Source organism: Carcharhinus amblyrhynchos, chromosome 8 (assembly GCF_965287045.1).
Source record: "Carcharhinus amblyrhynchos chromosome 8, sCarAmb.v2.hapA, whole genome shotgun sequence".
In the NCBI taxonomy this organism is placed as follows: domain Eukaryota; kingdom Metazoa; phylum Chordata; class Chondrichthyes; order Carcharhiniformes; family Carcharhinidae; genus Carcharhinus; species Carcharhinus amblyrhynchos.
This window is the reverse complement of record NC_137331.1, coordinates 6,563,511-6,585,454: the sequence shown is the minus strand read 5'-3', so window position 1 is coordinate 6,585,454 and position 21,944 is coordinate 6,563,511. Positions and strand designations below refer to the sequence as shown.

The 21,944-nt window shown below is 45.1% G+C and overlaps 1 protein-coding gene across 2 annotated transcripts in view; it reads left to right on the top strand.

Annotated features, from left to right (window-relative positions):
• Positions 1-21,944, top strand: part of enpp2 (ectonucleotide pyrophosphatase/phosphodiesterase 2) — a 108,048-nt gene that overhangs the window by 40,993 nt on the left and 45,111 nt on the right. For both annotated transcript variants that reach the window (XM_080193588.1, XM_080193587.1), the window contains exons 9-12: positions 1,503-1,622; positions 11,398-11,453; positions 12,742-12,807; positions 21,568-21,640. In XM_080193588.1, coding sequence (XP_080049714.1) covers positions 1,503-1,622; positions 11,398-11,453; positions 12,742-12,807; positions 21,568-21,640 — 315 coding nt within the window. The remainder of the gene's footprint in view (positions 1-1,502; positions 1,623-11,397; positions 11,454-12,741; positions 12,808-21,567; positions 21,641-21,944) is intronic.

The window sequence follows — 21,944 nt, the reverse complement described above, 5'->3', positions numbered from 1 at the left end:
TTCGAGCCTGCCCCGCCATTCAATAAGATCATGGCTGATCTGAAGTGGATCAGTTCCACTTTCCCGCTTTCTCCCCATGACCCTTAATTCCCCTGTCTATCAAAAACCCATCTACCCGTGACTTAAATATATTTAGCAAGGTAGCCTCCACCACTTCAACGGGCAGAGAATTCCAGAGATTCACCACCCTTTGAGTGAAGAAGTTCCTCCTCAACTCTGACCTAAACTGCGCCCCCCCCCTTACTTTGAGGCTATGCCCTCTAGTCCTACTATCCTTTCTAAGTGGGAAGAATCTCTCCACCTCTACCCTATCCATCCCCTTCATTATCTTATATGTCTCTATAAGATCCCCCCCCCGCCCTGAGCCTTCTAAACTCCAACGAGTACAGACCCAGTCTATTCAGTCTCTCTTCATTGGCCAACCCCCCTCATCTCCGGTATCAGCCTAATGAACCTTCTTAGCCTTTTCTTCCAGCTGACAGACCTGTTGCTTTGTCTCTGGTGTTTTTTCATTTGTCTCTTTTTGCTCTGATTGCTGCCACTGGTCCCTGCTGTGAGGATGCGTTAGGCTTAGTTATGATAACTTTTGTGTTGGATAGAGGGCATACGGGGGTACCAACATACCGGAGACTTGCAGGCACCCCTGGTGTCATGCTGCCTTCTGCAGTTTATGGCTTCAGTGAGATAGTTATTGGATGGAAAACTGGTCAGAATAGTGATCTGGAGATTTGCTTTTTTTTTTTAAAATGACACATATTACCCTGGGGGACTAGTGGGGCAAATATGTGGAATTATGGGGATAGAGCCTGGGTGGGGTTGTTGAAGGTTCGATGGGCCAAATGGTTCTTTCTGCACTTTAAGGTCTCTGTGACTATATGAAGCTTAAACAGGAGCTGGAAACGAGCCAGGCCAGCGGCTTCTGTGAAAAGTAGAGAAAAAAAATCCATCTTGATTACCCTTTTTCTTCTCAGTTTTTGCCTTCTTGTTGAGTGCTATGTTCCTGACCCTGATTTAAACTAATTTTTTGATAAACAAGCCTTAATGTGGTGAAATAGTAGAGACCCTGTCTGTGTAGGGAAAGAAAATATATGGGATTCAGGTCTTAATGGCAATAGTGTTTTCATTAATGCTGTGTCAATATCTTTTTTCCCTCTTTTCACATTTCGGCACATTTTACATGCAGCATGTAGCCCAGGTTGTGAAATTAGTGAATGAGCAATAGATTGGAAACTGAAATATGAGGAAGAAATTATGTTAGGATATTATACTCATTTAAAATTTGTTTTCTCTTTGCCAGCAAACACAAATGTTAGTTTTCCTGCTCTTTGCTACTACATAAATAGTTCAGAAACACAGCTTTGAGTTCCCGTACTAACTTGCTGTGTTCGGCTTTTAGCTGTATGTTTTCCCTAGTGAAATGACTTAGTGTGAAAAGGTTGTGTAAATTCTGACAAGCCACAAACCCACATCTAATCAATTTGCTTTGGTTTTTCCACACAAAGGGACTTTATCCTGAATCACACGGAATCGTTGGCAACCTGATGTATGATCCTGTGTTTGATGCCAATTTCAATCTTCGAGGTAGAGAAAAATTAAATCCTCGATGGTGGGGAGGACAGCCAGTAAGTTCTGAGTGTCTCTTATTCTGAAACTGTGGCTGGAGAAAGTAGAACAGTTTGCCTCCTAATTTGCACTTTTATCTTCCAGCGGAAATGTCTGATTAACATTTCATAACCAAACTAAAAGAAAGAAAATGAAAGATAGCAGGATTTTCTTTGATCTGTACACATTAATTCTGAACTGTTGAATTCAGAGGCTTACCTGGACTAATCTATCATACTCAACGTCTTATTATTCTTTTGTGGGATGTGGGCATTGCTAGCCTGGCCAACATTCTGTCCCTAATTGCCCTTTCTTGAACCGCTGCAGGTCATCTGGTGTAGCTACACTTTCAGTTTTGTTAGAAAGGATTTGGAACCATGAGAGTGAAGGGATGGTGTGATAGTTCCACATTAGCTTGGTGTTTGGCTCGGAGGGAAACCCGCAGCTGGTGATCTTTCCACGTGTCATTTTATTTGATTTGATTACCATTGTTGCATGCAGTGGGATACAGTGAAAAGCATTGTTTCTTGTGCACTACACGGGCAGAACATACCGTTCATAGAGTCCATAGGGGGAAAGGAAAGGGATAAAGTCAAGAGGTGAGGTCGCAGATCTGGAAGGTGCTGTCAAAGGAGCCTTGATGAGTTACTGTGATGCATCTTGTAGATTGTACACGCTGCTGCCATTATGTATCAGTGATGGATAGAGTGATGAATGGGATGCCAATTAAGTGAAATGTTTTGTTGTAGATGGTGTGGAGCTTCTTGAATTCTGTTGGAGCTGCACTCATCCAGACAATTGGAGAGTAATCCATCTCATTCCTGACTTATGTCTTGTAGATAATGGACCTGTTGACTTGCTCTTGTAACCACAGTATTTACGCTGCTAGTCCAGTTTGGTTTCTAGTCAATGGTAACCCCAGCGTATTGATAGTGGGAAATTCAGTGATGTTAATGCTGTTGAGTATCGAAGGGTGATGGTTAGATTCTCTCCTGCTGGAGATGCTCCTTGCCTGTCACTTATGTGTTTCAAATGTTACTTGCCACTTAACAGCCCAAGCTTGGATATTGTCCAGGTCTTGCCGCGTATGGATCGCTTCAGTCTCTGAGAAGTTGTGAATGGTATTGAACATTAGGTAATCATCTGTGAGCATCCATTTCTGGCCCTATGGAGGGAAGGTCACTGATGAAGCAACTGCTGATGGTTGGGCCCTTCCGTGATGGTGAGGCACTTCTTGGTTTTGGTTCAGTGGTAACATTCACCGTCTGAGCCAGTATCTTGTTAACCAACTAGCTCCATTCAAGGCGTTCCAGCACAGAATCTCGGCTGTCACGTTAATGATGCGCTGGCGAAGGTGTTGTTATTTAGGTGAGATATTGAAGCAAGGCCCATTTGGCTGTAAAAGATCCTCTGGTACAATTCAAAGGAAAACAGATCACCTCTCCCAATGTTCTGACCAACATTTATTGCTCAGCCAATATCATGTTTCATACGTTTCCAGAGCATTCAATTGTCTGTGAAACCTTAAGGTCATGAAAAGCACCATATAGAACATAGAGCACTACAACACAAACAGGCCCTTCGGCCCACAAGTTGCGCCGATCACATCCATACCTACCAAGCCATAGAACTATCCATAACTCTCAATCCCATTAAATCCCATATACTCATCCAGAAGTCTTTTAAAAGACCCCAGCGAGTTTGCCTCTACCACCACCGACGGCAGCCGATTCCATTCACTCACCACCCTCTGAGTGAAAAACTTACCCCCAACATCTCCTCTGAACTTGCTTCCCAGCACCTTAAACCTGTGTCCCCTCGTAGCGATCATTTCAGCCCTGGGAAATAGCTTCCGAGAATCCACCCTATCTATTCCTCTCGACATAATATAAGATATGCACACAGACTCACACACACTCACGGTCACACCACACGCACACACCTCGTCTCTCACACACATTGACGCACATCACACACAAAGTCACATATTTGGAATGCTATGTACAGTTCTGGTCACCCTATTATAGAAAGGATATTATTAAACCAGAAAGAGTGCAAAAAAGATTTACTAGTTATAAGGAGAGGCGGGATAGACAGAGACTTTCTTCCCTGGAGTGCAGGAGGCTGAGGGGTGATCTTATAGAGATCTATAAAATAATGAGGGGCACAGATCAGCTAGATAGTCAACATCTTTTCCCAAAGGTAGGGGTGTCTAAAACTAGGAGGGTATAGGTTTAAGGTAAGAGAGGAGAGATACAAAAGAGCCCAGAGGGGCAATTTTTTCACTCAGTGAGTGGTAAGTATTTGGAATGAGTTGCCAGAGGCAGTAGTAAAGGCGGGTACAATTTTATCTTCTAAGAAGCATTTAGACAGTTAATGGGTAAGATGAAGTATAGAGGGATATGGACCAAATGTGGACAACTGGGACTAGTTTAGTAGTAAAACCTGGGCAGCATGGGCAAATTGGGCTGAAGGGCCTGTTTCCATTCTGTAAACCTCTGAGACATTTCATACTCTTACTCACTCTCACGCAGTTCTTTCAGGAAAGATTTTTCACAATTTTTACACACACGTTCCACCTGAGAATGTATGAACATATATCAATATCAAACTACTGAGTGGAGGCACGCAGGATACATTTCCATTCATGATTTCTGAACTCAGTGCACAAGCAGAGAGTGTGGTGTTTGTGGGAGGAGTGTGGAAAGCATTAAGCTGCTGCTCTGGGAACGGTGTGGGTTTCGGGGGGAGGCTGGGAAAGCTCCCGGCAGTTGGGTTTGGCTTTGTGATCTGGAGTTAGCTACACTTGATCACAAAGGAGAGGGATCTGGAATGATAGATGAGGTGCTGTTCCTGGTAACCAGTGAGTGAGTTACAGGGTGAGAGGACACTTTGTGTTCTGCGGGTCTCCAAGGGGGCCCCAGATTTTTCCATATTTCCACAGCTCCAAGCGGAGATCAACTTGTTCTGATTGGTAGATGCCCTACATTAGGATAGGGCTGCACTTTGCCTCAGATGGAAGACGTTTGCTTGTAACAAGTCTTACGAGGAAAGGCTGAGGGACTTGAGGTTATTTTCATTAGAGAGAAGAAGGTTATGAGGTGACCTAATTGAGGCATACAAGATGATCAAAGGATTGGATAGGGTGGACAGTGAGAGCCTTTTTCCTCAGATGGTGATGGCTAACATGAGGGGACATAGCTTTAAATTAAGGGGTGGTAATTATAGGACGGATGTCAGAGGTAGGTTCTTTACTCAGAGGGTAGTAAGGGCGTGGAATGCCCTGCCTGCAGCAGTTGTGGACTCGCCAACTTTAAGGGCGTTCAAATGGTCAGTGGATAGGCATATGGATAACATTGGAATAGTTTAGGTTAGAGGGTCATTAGATTAGTTCCACTGGTCGGCTCAACATCGAGGGCCGAAGGGCCTGTACTGCGCTGTAATGTTCTATGTTCTAAGTGTCTTTGTCATTGTGAGTGGCCCTTTTCGCTGGGCAGCCACTATGCTATCTTTTCTGAATGGAGTGAGCCCGGGCACAGTGGTGAGCTCCCATATCACGGTAACACTGAGTGACAGCACCAGCAGTGGTCAGGTCCCTGTACTCCCTGTACATATTGTGGGTTCCACTTCGAGAGTCACAGCGCAACCAGATACCAAAGTTCTTTACTTTTGCAGGTGACTTCTCAAAAAACCAGTCCACAGTGGACTATTTCACCTTCTTCAATCGGTGAAATGAAGTACCAGAATCGAGACTTGGCAACAATAATGAGAGTGGCCATAGTCCTAGATATCTCACAGACTGTATCCAGAATGGCTGGAGGTGGGAGATTGATCAGAATACGCGGTAAAGGGCCCCTTCTAGCTTCAGCCCCTACAGCAGTTGTCTGGTATGGAGTGTTTTTTATTAATTCATGGGACATCGGTGTTGCTGGCTGACCCAGCATTTCTTGCCCACCCTAGTTGCCGGAGGGCAGTTGAGAGTCAACCACATTGCTGTGGCTCTGGAGTTACATGTAGGCCAGACCAGGTAAGGATGACGGATTTCCTTCCCTCAAGAACATTAGTGAACCAGATGGGTTTTTCCCAACTATCGACAATGGTTTCATGGTCATCAGGAGATTCATAATTGCATATTTTTTTTCATTGAATTCAAATTCCACCATCTACCATGGCGGATTCGAATCTGGGTCCCCAGAACATGAGCTAAGTTTCTGGATTAATAGTCTAGGGATAATACCACTAGTGATTCACCACCCTTTGAGTGAAGACGTTCCTCCACAACTCTGACCTAAACTGCCCCCCCCCCCCCCACCAAAATGGAATTTCTGTTGGAATTCATATGGAGTGACCGGATGATGTTAAATTGACTTTATTTTGCTGCAAGTGGCAGTGTTTGCAGTCAGACTCCATGGGGTAGAGTTACAATGTGGTGGAGCCGATTACTCACACTTTAGCGAATCTGATGAGCTTTCATTCCACTGAACAACCCTTTCTCTTGTCTGGCTGTACATTGAATAGAGTGGAATCGAACAGAAAGGTGACAGTAGCTACAAAGTTGTCCATGTGACTGCTGTTAGGATCCCATCTGCATTGTTCTATTTTGGGCAGAGGACAACTGTTTTGAACATAAGAACATAAGAAATAGGAGCAGGAGGAGGCCATCTAGCCCTTCGAGCCTGCCCCGCCATTCAATAAGATCATGGCTGATCTGAAGTGGATCAGTTCCACTTTCCCGCTTTCTCCCCGTAACCCTTAATTCCCCTGTCTATCAGAAACCTATCTACCCGTGACTTAAATATATTTAGCGAGGTAGCCTCCACCACTTCAACGGGCAGAGAATTCCAGAGATTCACCACCCTTTGAGTGAAGAAGTTCCTCCTCAACTCCGATCTACTGCGCACCCACCCCCCTCCCCCTTATCTTGAGGCTGTGCCCTCTAGTCCTGCTATCCTTTCCTTGAAGACCTTGTGGGTCTGTGTGGACAGTGTTTGATATCTTCTGGATTCACGGGTGGAAGGAACAAGTGGGTCCACAGGAAGGTCAACCATTGTAGGGATCTTTCAATCCCACTGATTGCTGTGGTAAGACAAAGTGTGAAGTTTGTGACTCCTATTCTTGTGATAATTGGCTGCGGAGACTAGAATTCTCTCTGTCTTGAGACAGGTTCTTTTCAATTATTTGTCTAACAATGGCCAAGAACCTTGACTTTTTTACTGTTGGTAGGGCTCTGAGTCTACCTCAGTTGGAACAGGGATTACACCCCTCTTGCTAGCAGGGGAAATGTGGAAAGCTAATTTACAAACGGCAAAGTCCCACCCACCGTAATTTTACCCATTTGCTTAGTCCTGCTTCAGTTCCCACCCTTGTGGTCGCTAATTGGCCGCCCAACTCATAGTCTTAGCCCATCAAATCAGAGGCTGTGACTGCTCTCCCCATCCCCTGCCTCTGCGGGGATGGGATTGGAAACGGTTCAGACATCCATTCCTTGCCCTCAGAAGGTCAATCTTGCCCAATAACCAGATTGTCTTTTTTAGTGACTTGGTTGAGGGATGAATGTTGGCCTGGATGCTGGGACCAATTACATCACCTGAAGGGGCAGACACCTCATCAGAAACATAGGATGTACTATACGGAAATGTCTGCCTAAAATTAAAATATAATTGAGAAAAAAGGTAACCTGAATGGGGAAAATAAAGGATTTAATAGAAGTAGGAAATGGGTTATTAAAGGAAGGAAAATGGTCCAAGGAATCACATTCACCATGACTCACCGTGGGCACAACAGGGACAATTGATTTAAAATATATAATGGACCAGTGTGTGCTTGCGTGGGTTTTCTCCGGGTGCTCTGGTTTCCTCCCACATCCCAAAAACGTGCTTTTTAGACTGATTGGTGTCAATAAATTGACCCTGAATTGGATCTCCCTTAATCTGGCGTACATCTATAATTCCCTAAATTTGCCCCCCCCTTATAATGGAGTTCCACTAGAGGTAGACAAGAACGTCGATGAGCGACGAAAGACTTGAATAAGGCACTCACTGAGTGTCAAAATGGGCGGCATGGGCTTGTTGGACTGAAGGGCCTGTTTCCTGTGCTGTTCTTTGTTCTTGTTGGACATTACTGAGATAGAATAATGGATGCATGGTTGTTATCTACATCAGTAAGAAGTCTCACAACACCAGGATGAAGTCCAGCAGGTTTATTTGGCAGCACAAGCTTTCGGAGTCTCAGGCTCCTTCTTCAGGTGAGAAGAATTCACCTGTTTTATACCAATTCACCCGAAGAAGGAACCCGAGATTCCAAAAGCTTGTGCTGCCAAATAAATCTGCTGGACATTAACCTGGTGTTGTGAGACTACTTAACGTGCTTACCCCAATCCAACGCCAGCATTTCCACATCATGTTATATAGAAGGCAGTAACTCAGCTCAATGGTTTCCACCAGGCACTTCCAGGAACGTACATGACATCATAGAATGATAGAATAGAATCCCTATAGTGCAGAGGAGGCCATTTGGCCCTTCGAGCTTGCAGTGATAACAATCCCACCCAGGCCCTTGCCCCGTCACCCCATATATTTACCCTGCTCATACCCCTGACACTAAGGGGCAATTTAGCAAGGCCAATCAATCTGACCTGTGCATCTTTGGAGTCTGGGAGGAAAGTGCAGCACCAAGAGGAAACCCACGCAGACATGGGGAGAATGTGCAAACTCCATACAGACAGTGACCCAAGCCTGGAATTAAACTCAAGTCCCTGGTGCTGTGAGGCAGCAGTGCTAAACGCTGTAGCACCATGCCACCTATCCATATTTTTACATGTAACTTTCATGGTATATAATATTACATATTTAATTCAAATTAGGTTAACTGATAACCGACAGTGCATTACAGACCAAAATGTTATGAAATGCTCTTGAGTGGTCCTGCTTTTTGGGTGGTCATCAGACACTTACATAAGTAACATCTTTCAGTTTGCTTCTCCATGTAATTTCAAACAGCCCGCGTAACTCCAAACACCCCATGTGAGGCAGCAATTTTAATGTGCTTCCTCCAATCTGGCCTAATATCGATGCTCATGATATGGCTTCTCTGTACTGGGGAGAATAAACACAGATGTGATTCTCTCTGCTAATTCTGTGCTCCTAATCTTGGCTTCCTGCTTCAAATTCCCTGTATTCCCAGACCAATCCTTAGATCCCTGTTCAAACCAATCTGATTTTAAACTTTAAAAACATTGTTTTTCCTGAGCATTCTACAGCTGCTGTAAAAATTGACACGAGCGGTTTCCGACCATGACTGCTTGTCTATTTTCCAGTTTACTTTGTTCCATTTTGGAGATTTTTACTCAGTTAATCATCTTTTCACCTCTTCACAGCCTGATCTTTGTATATGAGCCAGCTGACTAGTTTAAAATCAAATCTGATCACAGGTTATTAAACCCATCAACCGATTCTTTGCAGCATTACAAATACCAGATTCAATTGTTCTCTCCACCCTTGCTTGTTTTGTTTAATCTTCTAAAGGAACTCACTTATCTTCAAATTCCAATAAAACATTAACTTGTCTTCTCTTTTGAAGAGTTGATGGAGTCACACTGTAATGTCAGTTTTATTTTGGACTGAGCAGTTTGGTCTTTTTTTCATTTTGAGAGGTTTATTAACACCTTCACAGCTACTTGTGCTTTGGGGCACGTTGTAGATTAGGATTATTATTTAAAATATACAGAATTAAAGCACATTTCTTTCTTTGTATTGGTATTACGTCTACTGCTGTATCACATGCTGTGGGTGGCACAGTGGTTAGCACTGCTGCCTCACAGCACCAGGGACCTGAGTTCGATTCCTAGCTTGGGTCACTGTCTGTGCGGAGTCTTGATGTAGAGATGCCGGCATTGGACTGGGGTAAACACAGTAAGGAGTCTCACAACACCAGGTTAAAGTCCAACAGGTTTATTTGGTAGCAAATGCCACCAGGTTTGCTACCAAATAAACCTGTTGGACTTTAACCTGGTGCTGTGAGACTTCTTACTGTTGCGAGCCTGCACATTCTTCCCGTGTCTGCGTGGGGTTCCTCTGGATGCTCTGGTTTCCTCCCACAGTCTGAAAGATGTGCTAGTTAGGTACGGTGGGCGTGCTAAATTCTCCCTCAGAGTACCTGAACAGGAACCGGAGTGTAGCGACTAGGGGATCTTCACAGTAACTTCATTGCAGCGTTAATGTAAGCCTACTTGTGATATAGCTCAGATCAGGGTGAGATTAGCGAGCACGTCGGCAGCAATCGCGTCCTTACTGACTCCATTGCCTTTTAGACAACTGTTAAAAGGGGCTGAGAATTTTATTTGACAGTTTTATGAGCATTTAACTAGGTCGATATCCCTTTGGGCCTTGCTGCCTGGGCATCAGCCTGCCTCTCTTTCTACCACTTCCAGAAATGGCAGCTCCAACTCCAGCCCATTCCCCCCCTCCCCATCTATGAGAAAAGTACTGTCAAGCATGAGATAGGAAATGACCAGATTCCCACTTCGAGGTTGAATCCAGGCCCAAGTATCTGTGTGGTGGCCAGGGGCAATATTCACTCAAGTTAATTGGTAATTTAAGTAGAACGCCTCCAAACATTTCTCCATCTGGGAATGACTGGACTAGCCATGTAAATACAATACAATCAGAGGTTGGGCCCTGCGTGGCAGATGCCTCACCTTTAGACCCTCCAAAGCAGTGACAGTCAACCGAGGCTGGTGAGTAGGCCGCACAAGTGGCTCTCCCTTCATCTCAGTGGGCCACAAGATTGAAACCAGGCACTTACCGCGACCCCGTGAATAAGATTAAATATATTCAATACATGCTGAATATTTCTCGTCAAGTTATAGAAAATGGTTAATCATTTATACATCTGCCATCAACTTCAAATTGTGAAAACAGAAGAAACCTTTACACTTTGGACAGAGCGCACGTCTCTCACACAGTCAATGTTTTGTGCAATCAACGTGCACCTCATTTATCTTGTCATGGCTTTACACGTGTATCACTTCAGCCATAGCGCTAGGAAAAATAAACTGTACAGACGGAAATCAGTGGACTGTGGCAACCCCCTGCATGGGCGACGGTCAACAAAATGCCTTCTGGGCCACAGTCAGAATCCAGGTGGGCCGCATGTGTTCCTTGGGCCACAGGTTGTCCATCACTGCATCCCTCTCCACTACCCAAAAAGCACCGATCAAACATTTGATGGAATACTCTCTACTCCCCTGAGCGTGGCCTCCAACTACACTCAGGAATCTCAACGCAAAATAAAGCAATCCCCTTGATCAGCAGTCCATCCATCACTTAACGTATTGGTATACGGTGTACCAGCTACAGGACGTACTACAACAACTCGCCAAGATTTCTTTGACAGCGCCTCTGAATGCTGTGTTTACCACCTAGGAAGCTAAGGGCTGCAAGCAATTGGGGTGCCACCACCTCCCAGGTCCCATTTCAAATCTCACACCACCCTGACTTGGAAATACATCATTTTTCCTTTGTCGTTGCTGCGTCAAAACCCTAGAACTCTCCCTATAGCAGCATCGTTAGAGGTCCTTTACCATATCGACTGCAATGTTCAAGAAAAAAATACCATCACCACCTTCTCAAAGGATCCATGCTGGGCTTGGTAAGAGAAAGATCTATTAGGATCAATTTAAATAAATAAAGAGCCATGCAATATAAGAATAGGCTTACCTTTGTTATTTAATGTTCATAAGAATACGTCACCTCGGTAACTTTTTTCCTATCGGATTTGTTTCCTGTGTTACACTAGATCTGGGTGACCACTGTCAATCAAGCAGTAAAGGCTGGCACATTTTTCTGGCCGATGTAAGTAATAGCTTGGTTCAATCTCTTCTTGACATTCACCATCTCAGTTGGTGCCTTTAAATGACTTAATGATTTAAAAAAAGAACAAATGAGGAGAACTTCAGTACAGGGATGTGGGTATCTTTTGGGTGGGATTCTCTGCGCATCCCGTTGCGTGTTCCGTGGTCGCCAGGGAGCCCACGGTGGGGGGGTTTGCCGTCATCAGGACCAGAAGATCCCACACTGGCAAGAACAGCCACAAAATTCTGGCCATTGGCTTTCGTGTTATTGTTCTATTGTAATATTTTCTGCCCTGGTAATTTGGAGCCAGAAAATCGTTTTGCCAATTTTCAATTTTAATTGTACATAGCTCGGTATTTTTTTGCTGACGCGCTGGGTTAAAATTCCATCTGCGCGACACTACATCAAAGCAGTGTTACCTAGACCACGCTGATTTCTTGGAGCTGGCAATTTCTTGGGACAGACAGCAGCTCCCTGTGGCGCCTGTGGCACTGCGTGTCCCTGTGGAATCAGCATGCTGCACAATGTTAACCAATTTTCATCCCATAATTGATTGTAATCTACTTTCACTGATCTCCTTTACGTCTCCTTTGCCCTGTCTAACTTGGCTGTGTGGCAATCTGCCAACATTGTTTTGCTTGCTGTATTCTCAAATGTGTGCAATCACTTGCCTGAAAAGGACAGTGAATGATCTTTAACCACATTCTTGCCTACTTAACATTTGTTAACAGATCACAATGGTGGTATCTGGACATTTAACATAGAAAAACTACAGCACAAACAGGCCCTTCGGCCCACAAGTTGCGTTGATCATGTCCCTACCTACCAGGCCTATTTATAACCCTCAATCCCATTAAATCCCATGTACTCATCCAGAAGTCTCTTAAAAGATACCAACGAGGTCGCCTCCACCACCACCGATTCCACTCACTGACCACCCTCTGAGTGAAAAACTTACCCCTGACATCTCCTCTGCACCTACTCCCCAGCACCTTAAACCTGTGTCCTCTCGTAGCGACCATTTCAGTCCTGGGAAATAACCTCCGAGAATCCACCCGATCCATACCTCTTAACATCTTATAAACCTCTATCAGGTCACCTCTCATCCTTTGTCTCTCCAGGGAGAAAACACCGAGCTCCCTCAACCTATCCTCATAAGGCATGCCTCCCAATCCAGGCAACACCCTTGTAAATCCTTTCTCCTGCAATTTATTTTAACAGCACAATGTAAAATGTTTGTCTTTTAAGCTGAGTAAATCAAATGATATGTCTTTTTTTCTGGTTACAGTGTCGTTCCCTATGAGCAAAGAGTATTCACAATACTTCAATGGCTGAAGTTGCCCGATAACGAAAGGTAAGTATTATTCAGCAGATTAAAGTTAACTCGTGAGATCTGTTGCTTTATTTAACTTCTTTTTAATGGAACAAAAAAAAATAAAACAAGCATTTCCTAACTTTTTCATCTTAAGAAGATGGTTTAATATTGTGAACCTTATAAAGGTAAACAAAGTTATAATAATCAATTTTTCCCAAATAAAAGTGCTAAACAGAAACAAGATCCTCTCCTGTTTTTCCTGGAGCCAATTCAATTCCCAAGCACAGCGGTGAAAATGAGAGCTGAGACCAATAATGCCAGCCATTCTGTCCCCTGACATTGCCCAGAGAGTTCCTCGGGGACAAGTTGAGGAATGATGATGGGGGTGATAGGGCAGGGCGTGGTTGCTGCGGAGGGGTTCAGGGTGTTTTATCAGGGACAGGAAAGGAACAGTAGGAAAATGAGGTGGAAAGGGTCCAAACGTAAGATGCCCAGGAGATGATTATGGAAATATCACAAGACGTAGGATGAGAAATAGACCTTTTGGCCCATTGAGTCTGCTCCTCCACTCAATGAGATCATGGCTGATCGAACATGATAATCACCAACTCCACTTTCCCACCTTTATCCCCAGAACCCTCAATTCCCTTACTGATTAAAAATATAGCTATCTTGTACCTTTCACATTGGAGGATCTGACAGTCGTGGGCAACAAGTGAGGAAGGCCCTTTTTTATTTGACAGATTCCCAGTAGATTTTTGGCTAATGTGTTCCAACAGCAACCAGAGAGCATTTGGTGCCTATCTCTGCTGCTGTTTCTATCCTACCCCTGGGAACAGAATGATGATTTGAGGTTGAGAGTTCAGAGATCTTCACATCATGTCAGTCTCAACTCATAGAATCCTACAGTGCAGATGGAGGCCATTCGGCCCATTGAGTCTGCACTGACCACAATCCCACCCAGGCCCTACCCCCATAACCCCGTGCATTTACCCCTAGCTAGTTCCCCTGGCACTAAGGGATCAATTTAGCATGGCCAATCCACCTCACCTGCACATCTTTCGTGTGCGGGAGGAAACTGGAGCACCCGAAGGAAACTCACACAGACACGGGGAGAATGTGCAAACGTCACACAGACAGTGACCCAAGCCAGGAATTGAACCCGGGTCCCTGGTGCTGTGAAGCAGCCGTGCTAACCACTGTGCCACCGTGCTGCCCATAATGTGAGTATAGGTGAGAAAGCAAAAAAACCGACAATAACAGGGGGAATTTTCCCATCCTGTCTGCTATGGGAATCATAGTGGGGTGGTGTGGGGGTGTGCAGACCATGGACAGGTCCATTGACCTCGGGCAGAATTTTCCGGATTTGTGGCGAGCGCAGCCAGAAAATCCCTCCAAATCTTGTCTTTGCTGCATTGTCTGCATGGACAAGGTCTGCTACTTCATGATGAAAAATAGTTCGAAATTACCACCATAAGTAATCAAGATAAGGTCTTGTGGTCTTACTTTGAAACTTTATTTTTGTTCTTTAAAAATGTGCTTAAGTTTTCTAATAAGCTGTACATTATGATTGTCAATTTTCCTCATCCTCATAGGTTTAAGTCTTTAGTTCTTTAAGTTTTTAAAAATCATTTTCTAAATGAATATTCCTACTTTGATTATTCATCAATCATGCCTTGTTAAACCTTTCATCAAACATTTCCCACCAATAATATTTCTACCTAATTTAGTTCTACCAAGTAAATTTCAGTTGATTTCCCTTTTGATATTTCTTCCTTCTGTTTTCTGACCATGGTACTGGGAATTACAATTCCCAGACGCATCCCCCAACGGGGCTACCATTCCCAGACGCGTCCCCCAACGGGGCTACCATTCCCAGACGCGTCCCCCAACGGGGCTACCATTCCCAGACGCGTCCCCCAACGGGGCTACCTTTCCCAGACGCGTCCCCCAACGGGGCTACCTTTCCCAGACGCGTCCCCCAACGGGGCTACCTTTCCCAGACGCGTCCCCCAACGGGGCTACCTTTCCCAGACGCGTCCCCCAACGGGGCTACCTTTCCCAGACGCGTCCCCCAACGGGGCTACCTTTCCCAGAGGCGTCCCCCAACGGGGCTACCATTCCCAGACGCGTCCCCCAACGGGGCTACCATTCCCAGACGCGTCCCCCAACGGGGCTACCATTCCCAGACGCGTCCCCCAACGGGGCTACCATTCCCAGACGCGTCCCCCAACGGGGCTACCTTTCCCAGACGCGTCCCCCAACGGGGCTACCTTTCCCAGACGCGTCCCCCAACGGGGCTACCATTCCCAGACGCGTCCCCCAACGGGGCCACCATTCCCAGACGCGTCCCCCAACGGGGCCACCATTCCCAGACGCGTCCCCCAACGGGGCCACCATTCCCAGACGCGTCCCCCAACGGGGCCACCATTCCCAGACGCGTCCCCCAACGGGGCTACCATTCCCAGACGCGTCCCCCAACGGGGCTACCATTCCCAGACGCGTCCCCCAACGGGGCTACCATTCCCAGACGCGTCCCCCAACGGGGCTACCATTCCCAGACGCGTCCCCCAACGGGGCTACCATTCCCAGACGCGTCCCCCAACGGGGCTACCTGTCCCAGACGCGTCCCCCAACGGGGCTACCTGTCCCAGACGCGTCCCCCAACGGGGCTACCTGTCCCAGACGCGTCCCCCAACGGGGCTACCTGTCCCAGACGCGTCCCCCAACGGGGCTACCATTCCCAGACGCGTCCCCCAACGGGGCTACCATTCCCAGACGCGTCCCCCAACGGGGCTACCATTCCCAGACGCGTCCCCCAACGGGGCTACCATTCCCAGACGCGTCCCCCAACGGGGCTACCATTCCCAGACGCGTCCCCCAACGGGGCTACCATTCCCAGACGCGTCCCCCAACGGGGCTACCATTCCCAGACGCGTCCCCCAACGGGGCTACCTTTCCCAGACGCGTCCCCCAACGGGGCTACCATTCCCAGACGCGTCCCCCAACGGGGCTACCTTTCCCAGACGCGTCCCCCAACGGGGCTACCTTTCCCAGACGCGTCCCCCAACGGGGCTACCATTCCCAGACGCGTCCCCCAACGGGGCTACCTTTCCCAGACGCGTCCCCCAACGGGGCTACCTTTCCCAGACGCGTCCCCCAACGGGTCTACCATTCCCAGACGCGTCCCCCAACGGGGCTACCATTCCCAGACGCGTCCCCCAACGGGGCTACCATTCCCAGACGCGTCCCCCAACGGGGCTACCATTCCCAGACGCGTCCCCCAACGGGGCTACCATTCCCAGACGCGTCCCCCAACGGGGCTACCATTCCCAGACGCGTCCCCCAACGGGGCTACCATTCCCAGACGCGTCCCCCAACGGGGCTACCATTCCCAGACGCGTCCCCCAACGGGGCTACCATTCCCAGACGCGTCCCCCAACGGGGCTACCATTCCCAGACGCGTCCCCCAACGGGGCTACCATTCCCAGACGCGTCCCCCAACGGGGCTACCATTCCCAGACGCGTCCCCCAACGGGGCTACCATTCCCAGACGCGTCCCCCAACGGGGCTACCATTCCCAGACGCGTCCCCCAACGGGGCTACGATTCCCAGACGCATCCCCCAGCGGGGCTACCATACCTCTGACTCAATTTCCTATTACTCACCAATTCTGTGGTCTCTCCACTTCCCACCGACACATTGCCTGTCCAGTCTTCTAAAAGCTGGAAGACGTTGGGGGTTGGGGAGTGTTGGCAACTGCAAGCGGAAGTAGGATTGGCGGTGGGAACGAACAAATACACAGGCATATTTTAAGAATATCGGAAGGGAGAAGGAGAAGTTGGTCAGTGCACATTAACTCAGTCGAGACTGGAAAGCAAGAATTAGATCCCAGTGGAGAGTATGGGAATGGAAGAGAAAGAGAAATGAACGTGAGTGGGAATGAGATGACAGAAGGACGTGCACTTATTATAAGTAAAATAGTGCAGATACTGGAATCTGAAGCAAGAACAGAGGATGCTAGAAAACCTCAGCATGTCTGCCAGCATCAATCAGAAGAGAAATAGAATTAACATTTACGTCCCCAGACTGCTCATCAGAAGTGAAAGGAGGGAGAATGTGGAAACTGTCACAAAAAGTAGCACAAATAAGAATAAAAGACAGATGGCCCGGAGTTAGAGGGGGCTGTTTGCACTGATGCAACACAAGCGTGGGATATTTAAAAACAGAAGGAATAGGGGGTTTCAGATGGAGGAGAAAGCTGCTGAACTCAGGGTCGAGTCCCAAGAGCTGCAACATACCCAACCGGAAGATGAGAGGCTGATCCTCCAGTTTGCGTTGGGCTTCCCTGGCACATTGCAGCAGGCTAAGGACGGATAATGTGGGCCTGAGAGCACAGTGCTGTTAGTGTTGGAGATGAGAAAGAGAGCTGGTGGCAGAGGAAGTCCCAGTTTTATGATGAGTGCAGGAAAGAGAGAGGGAGAGAAAAAAAGTCTCGTGAGGTTGGGATCTCTGTCTAATGTGGAAGTGGGGGAGGACTTGCTGTGGACAAGTAAAACATTGCAAGATGAATTTTATGGAGCTTCTCCTCCTCACTTGTAGTTTTGCTAAATGCACAGATTTGCTGCAAGCTCTATCTGTGCCATATTCAATTTTCCAGGTTTAAAAGTGAATGATTAAAAAAAAGGTAGAGTGTTGAGTTAGCCTTATTTATGCCCACTCCATACTCCTGTGAGAATTCACTTGAATTAGGAGCAGGAGTGGGCAACTTGGCCTCTTGAACCTTCTCCACCATTTAATAAGATCATAGCTGATCTAATTTAACCTCAACTCCACATTCTCACCAACCCCCGGTAACCTTTCACCCTCCTGTTATCAAATTTCTATCCACCGGTGCCTTAAAAATATTCAAATACTCTGCTTCCACTACCTTTTGAGGAAGAGAATTCCAAAGAATCTGAGAGAAAACGCTTCTCCTCAGCTCTGTCTTAAATGGGTGACCCCTTATTTTTAAACAATGATGCCTAGTTCAGGATTCCCTCAAGAGGAAACATCCTCTCCACATGCACCTTGTCAAGACCCCATAGGATCCCACTCTTCTAAACTTCAGAGGAAACAAGCATAGCCCGTCAACGTTTCCTCATAAAATAATCCTCCCATTCCAGCTATTAATCTAGGTAACCTTCTCTGAACTGCTACACATTTGCATCCTTCCATAAATAAGGAGACTGGTACGGTACTCAGTACTTCAGTTCTGATCTCACCTAGTGTCCTGTATAAGTGAAACATGACCTCCTTTTTAATCAATTCACCTTGCAATAAAAGATAACATTCTATGAGCTTTCTTAATTACTTGCTGTACCTGCATACTACTCTTTTGTGATTCATGCACTGGGACGGTCAGATCCCTCTGCACCTTAGAGCTCTGCAATTTTTCACCATTTAGTTAATATGCTTCTCTTTGATTCTCCCTAGGCAACTTCACTTTTCGCACGCAATATTCCATTCACCAGATCTTTGCTCACTCTTTTAATCCATTTACATTTCTGTGGAGCCCCTTATGTCCCCTTCCCAACTACTTTCCGATCTATCTTTTGTTTTAATCTTTGTCTCCTTCATCCAGTTCATTTATATGAATTATAAAACATTGAGGCCCCGGCACTGATCCATGGGGCACACTGCTTGTTGCATTTTGCCAACCGGAAAATGACCCACTTACGCCTACTCTGCGTTTCTTGTTAGCTAGCTAGCCAATAATTTTCTATCCACGTCAACATGTTACCCCCTACACCATAAGCTTTTATTTTCTGCAATTAATGTTTGATGTAGCATTTTATCAAATGCCTTCTGGAAATCTAAGTACAGTACATCCACTGATTCCTCTTTATCCACAGCACATGTCACTTTTTCAAATAAATTGGTTAAACATTATTCCCTGTCTGCAAACCATGTTGTCTCTGCCTGTTTCCCTTGCATATATCCAAGTGTCTTACTATAACATTTTTAATAATAGCTTCTAGCATTTTCCCTATGACAGCTAGCCTGTAATTCCCTGACATTTTGAATAAAATGGGGTGATCTTACTTTCTCATCCTGCCTGTCAATGCGCAGGATGTGCCTGTGAGATTGTGCAAGGCAAATAATTGTGTTCGTGGCTGATTTTTCATCTCTTGCAATCTTACCGGGAAAAGGGTGCAAGGCTGATTTCAATATTTAAGCATATTTTAAATTGAAATTAAATTTAATTAGTAAACCTGGGACTCAATTGCATGGATTCACTTGCCTTAGCGACCTCACAGGCAAGGATCATGTATGGTCCTCATCAATGAGGACTTGACGTGACAGCCTCACTGATAGGACCAGTGGCCATTGACGACGTCCAGGAAGTTGGGGGCAGGGAGGCAGTTCTCATGGGACAGTGACAGCCTGCCATCTTGGCACTGCCTACCAGGTACCAGGCAGTGTCAAGGAGGGGGTGGTGGTGCAGGGCCTGAGGGGACGGGGCCTAAAGGCAGATGGTGGTCGAGCTGCCAGCCCCATTCCATAACCCCGTCCTGTCAAACCCCACTCTGTAACCCCATCCCCAGACTTTCAAGGTAGGTGTGACTGGTGATAGTAAGCAAAATCGTGAAGAACATAAAAAGGTGCAGTGTGGGGTACTGAGAAGAAAGTTTTGAAATTTGTATGGATGTTTGAGAAAAAGCAAATAGATATAAGGAAGGATCATTTTTAAAAGAAAAAAAAATCTGAAAGGTGATTTAACAGAATGTTTACTAAGAGTCTACAATGTATGGAACACTTTATTCCATGGAGTGGTGAGCAGCATTCTGTCCTTTAAGGTAGAATTAAATAAATATGATGCCAAGAGAAACTTGGCTACTGGGAGAGAGTATATAGGTTGGATTAATTTTGGATTACTCCAGCAGAGAAGTAATCTCTTCATTGAAGAATGAATGACCTTTTTCTGTCCTGTAAAATATCTTTGGTTCTGTGGCTCTCAGTCAAGCTTTGTACAAGTAATTACGGTCATCATCCCTTCTTGCTCACTTAACTGTTATCCATTCTGGCAAAGTAGAAACATTGATAACTGACCTGCCTTCCAATACTTCTGTCATCAACATTTGTGCTCTTAACAATGGCAACATAATCAGATAAGTCTTGATGGTAGAGATAACTGTGCGTTCTAGAAACCATAAGACTTTGGTACAAAAAAGTGAAACATTTGTGCATTGCTTGGCCTGCCCAGGCTTTTCTCCCATTATAGAAGGAGATAGAGAGTGGTACCCATTCAAAAATAACCCTACTTGTACAGGCATGATGTTTTATGTTGCGTGGGTGGCTGTTAGAACCTGACTTGTACGTTGCACTTTATATTCAATCTACATAGGGATTTTAATAGCACTCAAAACATTAAGGTAACACTTTCTAAAGTGGTTCTGCACTACAGATGCTCCACAAGTTACAAGACCTCAAATCTTAATCAGTGCAATTCATTTACTAATTAATGTTTAGTGTAAGATGTAGCCTTTCTCAACCTCCTCCCAGCATCTCATGAAAATAGATGAGTTGGTTAGTGGAAAACAGGAAACAAAAAGTTGTTGTTTATATGGGTTTATTTTTACCTAATGTATCAGTTTCTGGACTAACTAACTGAGTTGCAGCCATATTGAGAAGGAGCTTTCCCACTGAAACATGTTTTTCAGACATTGGTGTCAAAAAAACATGTTTTGTGTAACAATATTGTAAATGATTTCGAAAAGACATTTAGTGAAATCTTATTCACATTTTTAAAAATTGTATTTATGTCTTTGCTAAAAATAGTGAACAATGAAAGCTTCACTAACACGTTAATGATTTTGCTGCTTATAAACGACATGAAGAATTTATATCCTCAAGTTTCTTTAGAATGTTCAAATTCTTATCCTTTAAGGAATTTGCATATGTTATAATAATGATTTGATAATGCTTCTCCTCTGATTATGCTCTTCCTCAGAATACATGAACTTTTTCCTCAATATACCAAACAATTATTTTTCAGCGTTGTACTTTTGTCACACTATTTTGCCTGGTTACTCATACCAACAAAAATTGTCCCGATTTATAAGGATGAAATGATTGCTTTCTTTAATTTCTCCCTGGATACACCTCACCCCCTTCCCCACTTATAAATACGCCGCAAACAAACATCAAAAGGATAAAAGGCAGAACATTTTGGAAATACACAATAGGTTAGTCAGAATATGTATAGGACAAAAAAAGCAGAGCATGATTTTTGGTGTCTCTACCCTGTTCTGATGAAGATTTCTTTTGGGTACCTGATACAGGCAAGGGCTCCTCAAAGGGAAATGAGACTCGCAAGGATTGTTTCAGTATTTGCAGGAATTCTCCGATGAAAAGATTTGAAATGCCCCAGTTTAAGAGAAGTAGAACAAAGATGAAAAGTATATAACATTGGTTGAACAATTGGAAAAGTAGTTTATGTAACAATTGTAAAGCGGTTTGGATTCTTTTGAAGACAAAAAACCCAAGGAACTAATAGTTTTACCACAATTCAAAGAAATCGGTGTTTTTACATCCTTTCTTTCTCTGAGGTGGGAACAGAGAGCTAAGGTAGAATGTGGGACAAGAGATCAATTGCTGGATAATTGAACTTAATGGAAATCAAAATATTCAACATCAACTTCCTCTATTTAAACCTTTGGCAGAAACTCCTCTTGTAAAGAAAGTGGAACCAGATTTTCCTGAGTGACTAGTTCAACAAACAAAACTATTCACTCTTAACATTTGCTTCAATTTCAGGCCCTATGCCTATGCCTTCTATTCAGAACAACCAGATGGTTACGGTCACAGATATGGACCCTCCAGCTCAGAGGTTAGTAGAGCACGTTAATACTAAGATGGGGCACTGAAAGAGTCCAGCCTTTCCATATGTACAACACCTGTTGCTGTTGAAAGGAATTAACTGCTAATGTCAACCAGATGTTGGTGTTTTGTTTGGTAAAAAAAGCCTTTTTGTTCTTGCTTGTTCTCTGGTGGATTTCCAAAGGTTTAGATTGCAAAAAGAAAAGTAATAACAGAATAATAAACGAGAAGGGCATGTCAATTTGGGAATGACCTAATGATAAGCCATCATGTTCTGAATTTCTCCAACTTTTTAAACTTAACCCCCTGTGAAA